Genomic DNA, 16,168 nt, shown 5'->3' on the forward strand with positions numbered 1-16,168 from the left:
CTGGGCCATCGAATATATTCAAGGCTGAGTTATACAATTCTTTGATCAATAAGAGAGTCAAGGGGAGCAGACAGTGAAGTAAGGTTGAGGCCACAATCAGATTTGTCATGATCTTATCAAATGGCAGAGCAAGACCGAGGGCCTGAATGATCTACTCTTGCTCCTAATTCTTGTGTTCTTGTGTAAATATATAAAAGTGAGTGTTTACCAAGTTGGTCTTGGAGGCAGCAGTTTTTCAGGGGAATTCTTATACATAGTTTAGTTCCTGCCTGGCTGGAAATCAAATTCTCTTGTCCAGATACAAAAGGCGAGGGGAGAATATGCACTCTCTGAACATTTAAGCTTGATTTAAAATGTGCTCAGGTAGTTTAACAGGCACCCAGATCATTTTTTAACCGAGGTGTGACACCTCACTAGATATATACTTCATGTCAGACTACTTTATTTCACTCGAGTTAGATAGAAAAACAGAAGATAGGAGGAGGAAACCATTTGGCCCTTTAAGCCTGCTCTGCCATTCATCATGATCATGGCTGATCATCCAACTCAATAGCCTCATCCTGTTTTCTCCCCAGAATCTTTGATCCCATTCATCCCAAGTGCTATATCTAGCCGCCTCTTGAATATATTCAATGTTTTGACATCAATTACTTCCTGTGGCAGTGAATCAGACTTGACTTTGGAAATTTACATCTTTCAGTTTGTTGCAATTGATTTGCCGTAAGTTATGATGATGCAACACATAGGGACTCCATGGCGACTTTTCAAAGCAGTAAAGAAAATCATTGGACCTGTTAAATGGGAATGAAGAAATTGTTGCCATTTCTTCATTGGCGACAGTGCAGTTGTCACTGTGCTTTTAGCATTCAGTTTTCTCAAGCAGAGATGATAGCGTATCGGTGACTGGAGATTAAATGTTTGGCACATCACACTCCACTCCTAAAGGGGAAAAATATACTTCCATAAAAATGAGGGTCAGAATTCTCTGACTTCATCCACAGCTGGGATTCTCTGGTCCTGCTGCAGTGAATGAAGTTCTGGCTGAGCGCCAAATTCCCTGTTCTGGCTGGCAACAGAAGGCGGTCGAATGAAATCGGAGAATTCTGGCCGAGATCTCTTTCATGTTATTGAGTAGGCAATGTGTGAAACCCCACATGTCATTATCAACCCTAATGGAGGATGAATATTATTGCTTATGAGTAACTGCTGGAATATTTCATTGTGTCCAGTTGTGAAGAATATCGAATGGCTAGATAAAATATATCCTTTTTATTTTAACATATAATTAAAATTCATTCACCTTTGTAGTACATGAGCTCTTTTCCACTGACATGCTTTGGATATTTAAAGTACGTATTTCAACCCTACATTTTGAACTCAAGCTCTTGTGTTGACTCCTTGATGGATTTTTATCAGCATTTTCAATGTTTTTAAATGTCAGTACAATAACCTCAGAAATAAATGAAGAAAAATTTAGAAACATGCAGCAATTCGGTCAGTTTTTACTTTACTTTTACTAATCTTCATAGATACATTTCCTGCTCCACTTAACTGCCTGAATGCTGTTTAAAAGGCAGCTTCTACATTTTTGGAAAGTTACAATTGTTTTTTCCCTTTATTTTCAGAGTTCAAGTCATTTGAAATTCATTACATTCTAATTTTTGTCAGTTTTTGCAACTATGTGAGGAGGTGTGAAATGATATCTGCCCCACCCCCCCCGCCCCATTCTCCCGCTCCACATTTGACTGCATCAAGGATTTTTAGTGAACTTAGAGAGCTGTGATTTGCCAACGAAGTCCCGTTTATTTATGTTTTGAGGTTGTAAAAGTTTGTCCAGCCAGGTTTCCACAGGTTTAACACAGCACAAGATGAATTTATTGAAACTATTTCTCAAAAAATAAACTAGGCTGCAACCACTGTTCATATGTTACACGGGAGTTGGGTGGGGGGGGGGCAGATGGCAAATTCCAGCTTATATCTTTAAAAGGCATATCTTCGTAACTCAGTCTATTTCAGGCCCAGACTCCCACATTTTCAAATGCAGCATTTTCTGGTACATCCTGCTTTATGTCACTTGCATTTTATTTATTTTGCAGAATTCTTTAGCACAGCTTGAATTTTTCAATGAAAATAACGTTTCTGATTCTTGTCTTCTAAGGCTATTGCACAGTGTATTCATTCCATCCAGACATCCATTGTTTTCATTTCTCTGACATGCTAAATTTGTCTGTCCCTTTTAAAAATGCTTAATTTCTATCATGTTTAAAGTCAAACACGTGATCCAGAGAAGATACTTCCATGTTTACACAACCCTGTTCCAATCAATAAATATGACTAAGGAAAGGCAGGTATGTGTCATCATTTCTGAATTATGACTAAGTTCTTAACCCTGTTATTTTCTATTTATAACCTGACAATACTGCTTCATTGGAGATTGCTCCTCTCCAAAGAAACTGGATATTTTTTGGGTGTGGGCAGACTGCTGACTCAAAGTTTCTCCATATTCTATACAATAAAGGTCAGGGTTGTTATGGGACATTTTCCTGAATGGCTGGGCTGGGAGAGGGGGTGCAGACAATGCCAAACACCATGGCCTGGGGTCGGGGCTGGGCAAGTTCTGTGTTTTAAGTGGAGTTCTTGTTGTTGTTCAAGTGAGCCACAGAACTGAAAGACTGGCTTTAAAAAACAGTTGGAAATGTCAGTCTGGCAAGTCTGACTTCTTTTTAAAGTCTGTCTGTCAGGTGAGTTACTGAGTTGCTGCACTGCTACTTCTGACCTACGGGCACTTCATGATTTTGATGACAAGACAAAAAGCTTTGACAAAATGTATTTTCTCAGCAATGCTCAAGTTCGGTTCTATACCAAATGACTATTTGTGATTCTTCTCTTCTCAGTTTGGGTTCTGACACTGGTACAATCTGTTGACATCAATCCAGACCATTGATGCAGATTGTGGAAAGTAACAGTCACAAACCAGTTTCTGCAGGATTAGCAACAGTCTCCACTATCATTAATAATAAATCTTTGCCTCTAACCAATTCCCTTTCCACCCAATCACAAATTCTACGTGAGTCTGTTTTCTATTACGATCTATTGTTTGCTACTTTGTCAGAAACTTTTCTTAAAAGTCCATTGTTATTGGACTACCTTCATCCATCAGCCTATTTGAAAAGTCCAACTAGATTGTTGAAATGTAAGCTTCTTTTCCAGATCCCATATTGTGAGTCTCTAATTACCCATTCAAGGTAGTCTTACAGAGTATCTTGAATGGCCTCTTTGACTAATTTTCCAACAACTGATGTCAAGCTGATGGCCCTGTTTCTGACACATTTACCTTTCCCAAAAGAAGTACAGAATTAGGCTCTACCAATTCATAGGAGCAATCCCAGATATCAGAGCGTTTTTAAATAGATAAGTAAGGGGTCACTTAGCACAGTTCCTTTGAGCATTCTCAGGGGAATGCAGTTTTGAGAAAGCCGTTTAATCTGATTTAGGGCAAACTATATGTCCTACATGTGGCACCTTGATGGAAATTGTCCAACTTCTGCAGCTGTAAAAGAATCAAAAAGCATCTCTAGCCATTTCAAATTTAGGCTGTAGTTACATTATCCTTTCATTCTGAAACTGAGACTTACAGAGCTTGGGTCATTGCTGGCAACACCTGAGTTATGCTGCAGGCTGCATCACATTCAACATCCCAGAAGAGAGCTTCTCTATGATGAATTTTAAATGTATGGACAGTAATTGCTTGAAATTTCTCAAAACATATATAAAAATTACCGTTTAAGGTTATAAATTGCCCAAGAGGTCTCAGATCATTTTTATATCAGGTTTGGCTACACAATCAGATAGGACAAATAGTGTCAAGCTCAACTGGTAAATAGCCTTTGAGAGGTTGAACAGATTAATGCATTCCTGACTCAGAACAGGGCCTTACTCTGATCTTTTGGTGTCATTTTTTCACTGAAGCAACCACAGAAGGTTATGACTCTATTAAACAGTATTAAAAATGGGTTAATTTTCAGGTTCCAGTACTTTTATTTTTTACATCTTTCTTCAGATTTTAAGTCAGAAGATACAATTCGATATAATAAAAATGTGATTAGTTCATTAAATATTACTCAGTTGGCAGAAGGTGGGAAGAGTGTTCCCTAGGAATGGGTGCTGAGACAACTATTGCATACCATTCACATAATTGATTTGGACTCAGAATTAGATGCATCAAACTACAGGCTAGAGATAATACTGCTGGAGACTGCAATAATACACAGGATGTTAACAAACTTGCAGAATGGCAGGTAAATGATAAGTTAATTTTCAATACAAAATAGTCTGAGGTGGTAGGACAAATGTGGAGGCAACTTGTCAATAGGGTAAACACACATAGAGATGGAGGCACTGAGATTCACAATGCATTTAAAGTAGCAATCTGTTAATCAAGGTTATAAGATACAAACAAAGCACTTTCAAGAGGGACAGAATGCAAAAGTCTTTAAAACTATGAAAAATCAGGTGGCTGTGAGGGAGTCCAAAAGAACAGCCATGTCTGTAAGGTAGCCAATTACAAACCCAATGAGGAACTCAGGAGAAATGTACTTATTCAGACAGTGGTGAGAATGCGAAACTCACTGGTGCACAGTGGTTGAAAGTGAATAGCATATGTGTTTGAGGGGAAGCTAGATAAATGTACAATGGTGTTATGCTGATAGAATGAGATGAAGTAAGGTAATAAGAAGGTTTGTGTGCAGCATAAACATCAATAAATAAAGCATAAACGTGAATAACCTGTTTCTCTGCTGTAATTTCTACAAATTAAGCATTAATGGAAATGTATAATTCTTGTTAAAAGCTTTGCAACGATTGGGGGTATTTAACTTGGCAGTTTCAGCCAGTCCCATATTGTCTTTTGTGCCTATCTCTGATAAGCAAAACTTTTTAAGCTTGCCACTTTCCATCGACCCTATCCGCAGGAGGTAGCCCCATTGGTGGAATATCCCCAAGCCTCATCTTTTTAACTTTACTCTGCACACCCAGCTGGAGAGAAACGTGATATTAGCATATGCTCATTTTATCAAATAGTGTAAGAGATGGAGGTAGAAAAAAATTACCTATGCTGTTTTATATTTGTCTGGAAAGCTAAATGGAAATTAGAATATTTATGGGTAAATGAGGCAAATGTAATTGTGTGCAGTGAGTGTATTACAGTTTGCACCCAGGCAGAGTTTGTGTGTGTGTGTGTGTGTTTTGCGATATGATTTGTTGCACTGTGCAGGAGGAGGGACAGTTTGTGCGGCGGATCTGTTTACTCGGCTCTGGTGCGCAGCGTCGGACGGGTTTGGCGGTGACACGCGGAGGAATTGGAAGGGGAGGGGGGGGGATTCTCGGTAAAGAGGCGGAGGAGCCGCTCGAGGGGGCAGCGACATGGCGGAAAACATCGTGAGTAACCGCTTCGGCTCAGCTTCCCCTCTTACCCCCTCCTCCTCCTCCTCCGGGGGAACTCCTTTCAGCTGGGACAGGAGGGCAGACTCTTTCCCCCCCCTCCCCCTCCCCCTCTCCCTCTCCACCCCGGGCGGACCGTCCCTTTACCCCCTCCCCGGGACACAGCGCTGCTGCCGGGCCCAGCGAGGGGGGTCACTCAGGTCTCCCGGGGTCAGAGTCTGGACAGGCCCGGGCAGCGGGATGGGATGGAGCGGGGGTAGACTCACCCCCTCCCTCTCTCCCGGCCTCCGATCGCTGCTGTGTTCAGAGCAGTGAGGCAGCAAATTGGGCACAGACTCTCTCTCTCTCTCTCTCTCTCCACCCCCCCCCCCCCCCCTCTCCACCCCCCCCCCCCCCTCTCCATCCTCATCCTCACCCTCACCACCCCTGGGCCTCAACCAGGGAGATAGAGGGGGGGAGGGGGGCCGGGGAAAGATGTGGGAACATTTCTTAAAAAACAAATACCACGGCATAACAACCTTTATCGTGACTTGCAGCAACGTTGGGATGGACATCTTATCAATATGCCCAGCTTTCGACACGATCACTCCGCTCAAAGTCGGTCCCTTCACCATTGTCACTGCCCCATTATGTTGACCAACTTTCTGCCCTGGGAGAATCCAGCCTTCTGTTACTGCCTAATCCTTTTTTTTAAAGAAAATGTACACTGTCAGCAGTTGTTTGTATGAATGAGGCACTGGGTTCTACGTGGACAAAACCTGTATTTTCGGGCCTCTGCTGAAAACTGGGAAAATACAAAGTAGACACTGCTGGAAAGTCAAACTTCGAGCAACAGAACGAATGGTCACATTTAACAACACCATTATAGTTTTGGGGATTTTTTTTTAGTGGCAGTTTTCAGAATTGCTCCTCTGACTCATTAGGTTTTTTTCCGTTTCATTTTCTTGTGGGATTGACATTCGAAGCTTCATCTGATTGCTCAGTGACTGCTTGTACTGAGTCATGTTGGCCCTGGGTGCCTGGTCTTTGCTAAGTTAGCTGATCTCGGCCTTCTTGGATGTGAACACGAATGTTGGCTTGAGCAAAGGTGCTGCTGCCCTCTGTGGATCCATACCCCTGCATGAGTTAGCAATTTTAGGTGGGGAGGCAGTTTAATATGTCTGCATAGTTTGAGGAAGTAAGCCAGAGGATGATGAATGCAGTGATATTAGGACAACCTGCTGTATTTTAAAAAATAATCTTGTAGCTGCCTTTGCGTTTGGAAGGAGGCTGCAGATTGAAGATAGTCTAAGAAAAGGTGGTGGAGAAATTGCTTTCAATCTAAAGTGCTGGGTGCATTTGCATACTTCAGGCAGTAGCAGTTCAGTAAACCCATTCACTGTATCCAGCATGAGAATAAAAATGATTATCCAGAGTTTCAATAATGAATTATCTGCACTGCCCTTACTCTAGTCTATTGAGCTCTTCCTGATGTTGACAGCGCCAACACTGATAGTCATGCATTCGATACCCTAAGCTCTAGACTTCCTTCTTTAAACCACCCTGCCTCTTTTTACAATGCTCCATAAAACCTGCCTCTTTGACAAAGTGTTTTGACATCCACCCTTGTATCTCTTCATGTGGCTCATAGTTTTTCTTTATAATACGTTGGGGCATTTAACTTAAAGGTGCTAGATTCATAAGTAGTCATTTTTGGATTTAGCTGCCATTCCATGCAGTTTTTAGGATGGGATTGGTAAATGTCAAATAAATGAGTTAGTTGGGAGATTGGGAACAAGGCAGTATATTTATTCTGAATTTTCATGGAAGACAGGAGTAGTTACACAGCACAAATGACCTTGCGCAACCTGTTTCCCCATTTAATAGACTGGTATGTGTTCATCAATGTGGCTTATAAGGCTGGGGGGCAAATAAATTTAAAAATGTTTGAGTAAAAGGCAGTTGAAAGCATAAGTAGTCAGAATGCTGTAGCTTTGCGATTGTGACATCAGGTGCAAGAGTAGTCCAGTGGAAACTGAGGCAATTGTACCAAGGCGCAGAAATCGTTCCAATAGCAGAAAATATAAACTGCTGGAAACATTCAGTAGGTCAAACAGCATCCATGGAGAGAATAGACAAGTTAAAGTTTTAGCTGGGAATTCTTCAACATGATGCAGTCCTGCTTTTGCGTAATACCTTGATTTTACATTGTTTAAAAAGATCAAAACGCTGCAAGCAGGAAATGGAGCTTGAGTGTCTGCAATAAAAGTTCAGAAGTTGAGAAACGTGCAACATAGGCACTCCAGTATCACCAGCTGGAGTGGGAGCACTCTGGCTTCTGATTCACAGGCTTCCAGGTTCAAGTCCCACTCCAGAGCTTGAGCACAAAAACCCATGTGTTACCCCATTGAAGTCCTGAGAGAGCTGTTAAACTGAGGCCCCATCTATCTGCCTGTCTGCTTAGATGTAAAAGATCCCATGGCAATATTTTGAAGAACAACAGGCAGGTTATGCCTCGTGTCCTGGCCAATGTTTATCTCTCGATCAACACCACACAAAACTGATTAATTGTACATGGACATGTCGTGTGCAAATTGGCTGTTGCTTGTCCTACATGACAACAGTCACTATGCTTCAACAAGTACTTCATTCACTGTCAAATGTTTTGAGACACCTGGAGATGGTGAAGAGCTGTATAAATGCGGGTCAAAGAATTGGTCAGTACATATATTGTATGATCTTTGTTTACAGGCGATCAGGCAATTTTCATTCCTTTGAAAATAAGTCATATGTACCAACAAGAATTCGGAGAGGGGCCTAGAATCCTTCGAACTTACGTCACTATTCAGTAAGGTCATAGCTGACCCCTACATCAACTTCGATTTCCTATCATATCCTCATTTATCTCTCTTCTCGTTAGTGCCCAAAAATCTATCCACCTCTGTACTGAACATATTGACTTGACTACCAAAACCGAGGATATAGGATTCCAAATGGCAGTGAGTCTTTGGAATTGTGCCCTTTTTTCTGAGTCTGTGACATCTTGTTCTAGACTCTCCATGGGAAATGATCTCTGCATTTACCCTGACAATCCCTCTTAAACAACAAAATTTACTTTTCAATCAGTTCCTTCATTCTGCTAAATCCCTGAGAATATAGACCCATTTTATCTACCCTTCCTTATAGGATAACCCTTTCGTTCCAAGAATGAGTGAAATGAACCCCCTCTAAGGAAAATATATATATTTCTTTAGGCAAGAAAAGATCTTTCTGAATATGCAAAGAGAGTGTTGATGTTATTGGGGAGCTGGCTGTGAAGATTATTGAACAGCGAATAGTGTAGATAAATTGGCGCCCGTAACAATATGTTTACAATGGTGACTTTGTCATTGCAGTGTGGTCATCTTCAGCCTTAAACTCTTCACAGAAGTTATTGTTCCATTTGGTGTTTCCCAAAAGAACATATCAAGAGAATCAATAATAAAGACCAAATAATCAGTGCATAATTAAATTAATTTAAGGAAGCACTCAAGTGAATCACCCTGTTCATTGCAAAATCCAGTCCATTCTACTATACTGCTGTTTGGTTTTGAGGAATTGGTAAAATATACAAACCCTTTGTTTCTAGGTTGGATTGATGTAAGATATAGCATTTTGTATTTAGCAGATCTTAAAACTAATCCACCTTTACAAAATTCCTTGCACCAAATTCCAGAAAAAAATGGCTCCAAATTTTTCACAAATATGTAGAATGATTAGTTGACATAAAGCCAAAGTTGCTTTGTGTAAGTATACTTGATTGCTAAGCTATTATTTACAATATAATGTATTGTTTCATTTATTTGGATTTTTCATTTCATGTGTTGACACATTTTTACTTAGTAAATAGCATATTTGCAAGTTGCAAAGTTGATCAGGCAATTATACTCCTTAATGGAGCCATCAAAAACAATCAAAGCATTTTGAACAAAAGTGCATTTAATTGTCACCAGAACAGTTGCTGTCCTGATTTGAAGTTTTAAAATTTGTGCCAATGGGAAGATTGTCTCTTTAAAGTCAGCACTGGCAGAGAAAACCAAGAAAATACTTCATTTTCCATATAATACATAGAGGAATTACACTTCATAGAAACATAGTATTGTTATGGTGCAGGAGGTGGCGATTTGCACCATTGAATCTGTACTGGCTCTCCAAACAAGCATCATGAGTTAGTGTCATTCTCCTGCCTTTTCCCCATACCCCTGCACATTGTTTCTACTCCAATGTCCTCTTGAATGTCTCAATTGAACCTGCCTCCTCCATATTTCCAGATAGTGCATTCCAGATCTAAACAACTCATTGTGTGCATCTCACATCACGATTTTGTAAATCACTTTAAACCTATGCCTTCTCTTGTTCCTTATCCTTTTGTGAGTGGGAACAGTTTTTCCCTATCTTCTCTCATGACTTTGGACATCTCCAAATATTCCCTTAGCATTCCTCTCTCCAAGGAAAACAGCCCCAACCTCCCCAATCTACCTCCTCATCACTGAAGTTTCTCATTTCTGGAACTATTCTTGTAAACCCTTTCTTCATTCTCTCCAATGTGTTCACATCCATCCTATAGCGTGGTACCCAGAACTATACACCATATTCCATCTGAGGTCTAACTAGTGTTCTTTAATAAATTTAGCACAGCCTCCTTGCTCTTAGCATTCTGGGCTTTAGGGCATAGAATACATGTGCTTTGTTAACTACTCCCACCATCTGTCCTGCCACCTTCAATAATCAATGCACATATACATCCAGATCCCCCTGCTCCTGTACTCCCTTAAGAATTTCACCCCTTATTTTACATTGTCTCTCCACGTTCACGCTATCAAAATACATCACTTTTGCACTTCTCTGCATTGAACTTCATTTGCCATCCATCTGCATACTCCAACAACCTATCTGCCCTTTTGAAGTTCTACATTGTCCACTTTACAGTTTACAATATTTCCAAGTTTTATATCATCCGCAAACTTTGAAATTGTCTCCTGCACACCAAGATCTATCAGATCAATAATGTATCTGTCGGGAAAAGCAGGGGTCCCAATACTAACCCCTGGAGAACATCACTAGAAACTTTCCTTGAGCCCAAAACTACCCATTGACCGTTACTCTCTGCTTCCAATCTTTTAGCCAATCGTGTACCCACATTGCTACTGTTGCCTTTATTCCAGGAGCTATAACTTCTCTCAAATCTGTTGTGTGGTACTGTATTAGATACCTTGTGTACACCACATCAGCAGCATTATCCTCATCAACCCTTTCTGTTTCCTCCTCAAAAAGCTCCAGCAAGTTATTTAAATACAATTTCCTCTTTAGAAATCCATGCAGGCTCTTCCTAATCAACCCACATTTTTCAAGGGACTAATTCTATACTGAATAATTATTTCTAGAAGCTTGCACACCACTGACGTTAAACTTGGGGCTATACTTACAGCCTTTTTTGAAAAAGGATGCAACTTTTGTGATTCTCCAGTCCTGAGGCACCGATGCTGAGTCTGGAGAAGATTGGAAGATTATGGCTAGCACCTCTGGAATTTCCATTCTCACTTCTTTCAGTATCCTTGGATGCATCTTATCCAGTCCAGATGTCTTGTGTTCCTTAAGTACCACCATTCTATTCAATACTTTCTCCTTATCAATTTTGAACCTTTCTATCCAACTCCCTAAATTCTGACTGCAGGACTCCATACCCCTTCCTACTTAAGTCATTGGTATCAGTGTGAACCATGATCTCTCAGATGTTCACCCTTCCCCAGAGAAATGTCTTGCAGCCATTCTGCGATATCCTTGATCCTGGCACCAAGGAGGCAACATACCACCCTGGAGTCATGTCTACAGCCACAGAAATGCCTATCTGTTTTCGTAACTAATGAATTCCCCTATCACTATTGCTCTTTCCTTCCTTCACACTTCCTGTTGTGGTGCCACAGACCTGGCTCTGACTGCACTCCTCTGAAAAGACAGGTTCAAAAACGGAAAACTGATTTCTGAGCTGGGCCCCCAGGGGACTCCTGCACCACCTGCCTAGTTCTCCTGGATGGCCCAATGCCTGTCTGCCTCCAGGCCCTTAAGCAGGGATGTGACCACCTCTCAATGTGCTGTCCACATCTTCCAATTAGACACTTTACAGTATTGAGTTCAGCAACTTCAGGCCATGAATCTTGTCCTTCATTTGAGTCCCCCCCCACTCTCCCAGAGTTCCAGTCTATCTTGTTCTCTCATGTTTTTGCGATCAGACAGTGCTGACCCTTTTTTCTGTGATTTTCAGACAGTGCTAACCTTTATTTGGCCACTAAAGCTTACTCAGGACCAATTACCACTCTCTTTGTCTTGTGTTCCATGATATTCTTGTCATTTAACCTCTCCCTCCCTCCAGTCTACACAATCTTCTGTTATGCTCCATGAAATTTATCACATTTTTACCTCTCTCCACTAAAGAGTTAACTTTGTTTCTTTCTCTACAGTTGCTGCCAGACCTGCTGAGTTTTTCCAGTGTCCCCAGTATTTGGCTTTTTAATTCATAAATTTGGTTGCTTTACTTTTTGGCTATTTTGGCTTCAGTGTCTCAAACCACCACTTGGGCGAACATGTTTTCAATACCCCTCTTTGCCCAGCTAGTGAAATACTAAATTTGTGGCTTTCTGGAATGAATAGAGTTTTCTATACTTTGATTTATTGGTTTTTACTGTGTGCCCTTAGCTCTTCCTCGGGTCTGGAAGGCAGCAGAATAATACTACACTAGATCACAACTTAAACAAATTCCCTAACAAGTAACATTCGTGTCACACAAATGCCAGACAATGACTATCATCAGGAAGAGACACTAACCACCGCCCCTTGACATTCAATGGTGTTACCATAACTTAATCCCCCCACAGTCAATATCCTTGGTGTTACCGTTGATCTGTGTGGATTTTTATTTCTCACTATTTATGGAGTAATCTGACTTGGCTACATTTCTCTTAATAATGTGAAATAGCTGGACAGTATCTGGGACCAAAGAAATTTAAATAACTATCAGTTGAATTCGAAGTAAAGCTGCCAATTAAACATTGAACAAATCTCAAAAGATGTTTGTATTTGAATTGAATAGCTTGGCGAACTCCCTTGGGTGCCAACCTGAAAAAAAAACAACTAAAGTATGTAACATCGAAGGCATTTGTATCAAATTAAATTTGGGATGTTATTCTGAGTTAAACTATTTTTACATGATACAAGTAAAGAAGCCAGTGCAATGTTAAATATTGGGCCACCGTTTCGTTTCTGTTGTAGTTGCTTATAAACTGTTGAATTGCAAGATTTTGACAGATTGAATTATAGGGAAAGAATTCTTCTGAATGCAAGCTTTGTTTTTTTTCAAACTTCAACATTCAAACTCAATAATAGAGACTAGTTGAATTACTGAATAACATAGATTTGAATATTGTACAAGAAGTTGCAGGAGAGATAGAACATTGTAATAAATGCATTTTTACTTACTACAAGGCAACCGTTTTAGTGCGATACGGACTGAGAGCAACCTAACTTGCTGCTCTTTTATCTGCATTTTATTCAGGCAATGCAGAATTTAATGCATTATTAAACACTTCCACAGGATTTGCTCACTGGCTACCTACTGTCTGCCTGTGATCTATCAACTGTTAGGTAATGGTTAACTGATGACATTTTGACTGTAATTCTACTCATCATGCAACGCTACAATCCAACGTCAACACTGCATAAGTTCCTATGCGCTTTTTAAATATTTCTGCAAAATATCGTTTTTAATTCGTTGTATTTATCTGTTGCTTGCCATGCACGTAATCTCAAAACCAGGCACGTTTGTCCTGCCAGTACAGTGATCCAATATTTTGCAGTCAGTGGTAAAGGGACAATGATTGACTTTCATCGTGTTTAAGCTGTCTACAATCTTTACATCTCCTTTGAGCGGAAACTTACCATCACTTGTGATTCTTATCAGCATGATGCTTAATAGGAGATCTGGACCATGTGTGAGAAAGTAACATGGAAAGGGAAAGAAATACAATATTGCGGGAAAACAATAAAAGAAGCCAAGTTTTTTTTAAAAAGAATATATTTTTAAAACTCTTAGCAGTAAGTGAATTTTGAAGAAATGAAACTCCTCAGCAATAATTAAGACTTACCACACCATTAGATAATCACTTGCCCCTATCCCAGCCAGCTTTAACATTTTCTGGCATGTTTAATGGCTAATTAGTGGATAAGTATAGCATTTTTACACCCTTTCATAGACTTCAATGCTGAGTCAATTGGTGAGGTAATATAGCAGCACTGTCTGGCTGAGCAGGGCAAATTAAATCGCTTGCAGATTTTAAGATTTAACTTTGCAAGTGCGAAGGCTGGATGATGCTGTCCAATTTGCTCCATAGTAGTTGTGGATGCTATTAGTCTCACCCTTATCCTTAGTGCAAAATTCAGGCTGATTTATGTAACTTCTTGGGTATGGGGAGCCACTTGACATTTCTGGACAATTCTTGGTGATAATTCACTCTCGATCATTGACATAACTTATAGCAGCAGTACTGCAACATTTATTTGAGATCTAATTCTGCAACCTTTGTCTCTGAAACCAGATCTGTGTTTTCCTGTCGTCAGAACTCTGACAAAGGGTCATCCTGACTCAAAATGTTGGCTCAATTCTCTCTCGTCAGATGCTGTCAGACCTGCTGAGATTTTCCAGCATTTTCTGTTTTTGTTTTGGATTCCAACATCTGCAGTATTTTGCTTTTATCCATATTTTCCCCACCGGTTGCAAATTATGATGGCTTAGTTGATGAATGTTTTACAGATCTTGTCACTGTCTTCTTGATCTGAGTATCGAACAGAATGGCTTCAGAAGTAATACCTGCTATTTCGATCCAATATGAACTGACACACTTACAACGTAGGGAAAGTCTTGGAATTTGAGTTGCTTGCCAGTTGGGAGGAGCCGATTGGTCAAGCATTATGGCTGTGGCATTGTCCCGTACTTTTATTTGTTCTTAAAGCTTTCACAACAGACAACAATCAATTATTAAAAATGAACTGAGTGGGGTTGCTTTGTCACAGAATTGTGGTAGCTTATATCAGGCCATGGCTAAACACTTCATACATTAGAATTCAATTCTGGGGACATAAGAGTTTATTCGGATTTTTTTAAAAAACATTTATAGTATTGGTATTTGATAATTATGGGAAGGAATTAAACTCTGTTATGCCTTTCTATTTTAGGAATGCTTTTTAATATGATGACGCATCATACACCCTTTTATTTTGTACTTGTGATATGTTAGAATACATGTTAGCAGCTGTATGCATGGCTGAAATGGATATGAAAAGAATGAAAATATTTATTTAATCTTTTCTTAGATTGTTCGTATCCAGTCACCACATGGTATGAAACGGATTAATGTGGGGAAACGAGAAACAGGAGCCCAATTTTTGAAAAAGGTAAACGAGTTAACTTCTTCAAGGGGAGTTTGTTTCTGAAAACTTCTTTTAAATTTATTGGTTTTTTTTATCCTTTAAGTTTTTTAGTTTAACCTGAGTACTTGCGGTAAGTTTTATGTTGAAAGAATTAGGTCACTTTCACCAGCTATTTTATTGCTGTTAACTGAATTCTCTTTGTGAGTTCTGTTCCTTTCTAACATTTACACAATTTTAGGACCCCAATTTCACAGTTTTGTATAACTTGTTGCATTGAAGCCTGCTAATAATTATGTATGTATTTTGTATCTAGCAAGTCTGTCTTGTAGCATCGCATTACAAAGTCTTAACAGCTAAGAAGCAAGCCATTCAGCCCAATGTGTTTATGCTCCACACAAGCCTCTTCCCAGCTTTCTTCCAACTGATAATATCAATGTATCCTTCAATTCCTTTTATACAATCCCCCCCCCCTTAAATGCATCTATTCTACTGTCTTGACTATTCACTTTCTGGCTAAAAAAGTTGATGGCTACCTTATATTTACTGTCCCTTGTTATAGTTTCACCTGCAAGTGGTGAGTCCTTTCTATGTTTAGCCAATCAAAACCTTCATTATCTTACAGAGCTCTATAAAGTCACCCTAATTTTTCTCTCCTAGAAAGAAGAGCCCCAGTTTACTGATTGAAAGTATATTTGTTTGAAAAACATAAGATCCTGAGGGGGTCTTGATAGCATGTATATGAAAATAATGTTTCCTCTTGTGGGAAAATCTAGGGGTCACATTTTAAAAGGAGGAGTCACTAATTTAAGACAGAGAAGAGGAGAATTCTTTTCTCTCGGCGGTTCATGAATTTTTGGAACTCTTCCTCAAAAGATGGTGGAAGCTGAGCCTTTGCTTATCTACCTCTGCTTTAAAAATATTCAAGGGGGTGAAAGGTTATTGTAGTATGTGGCAATATGGAGTTGAGATTACAATCAGATCTGCCATGATCTTCCTGAATGGCAGAGCAGCCTTGAGGGGCTCCTAATACGAATGTTTGTTCTGTTCACTCTTCCCTGTTGGAGTAGTCTCTCAGCTCTGGTGTCATTTTTGCACATTTTCCAATGCCTTTGTCTTCTGCTATAATATAGAGACCAGAACGTTGTATAGTACTTATCTGTACAAAGTGACTTTTCTACTTTTGAATTCCATCCCTCTGGAAATGATCCCTGATGAGTTGTTTGCCTTTTTGTTTCAAGTCTTTATTAACTTGCATTCCCTCTTGTCGTAACTCATGTATCTGTAACCCCAG

General features: G+C 39.8%; 1 protein-coding gene across 1 annotated transcript in view; it reads left to right on the forward strand.

Moving 5' to 3' along the window:
- Positions 1-5,339: 5,339 nt before the first annotated feature.
- Positions 5,340-16,168, forward strand: part of nploc4 (NPL4 homolog, ubiquitin recognition factor) — a 67,292-nt gene continuing 56,463 nt past the window's right edge. The window contains exons 1-2 of the mRNA XM_080209597.1: positions 5,340-5,436; positions 14,821-14,901. Of these exons, the coding sequence (XP_080065723.1) occupies positions 5,422-5,436; positions 14,821-14,901 (96 nt within the window). The 5' untranslated portion in view covers positions 5,340-5,421. The remainder of the gene's footprint in view (positions 5,437-14,820; positions 14,902-16,168) is intronic.

The sequence above is a fragment of the Carcharhinus amblyrhynchos genome, chromosome 21, assembly GCF_965287045.1.
Source record: "Carcharhinus amblyrhynchos chromosome 21, sCarAmb.v2.hapA, whole genome shotgun sequence".
NCBI classification, from domain to species: Eukaryota; Metazoa; Chordata; class Chondrichthyes; order Carcharhiniformes; family Carcharhinidae; genus Carcharhinus; species Carcharhinus amblyrhynchos.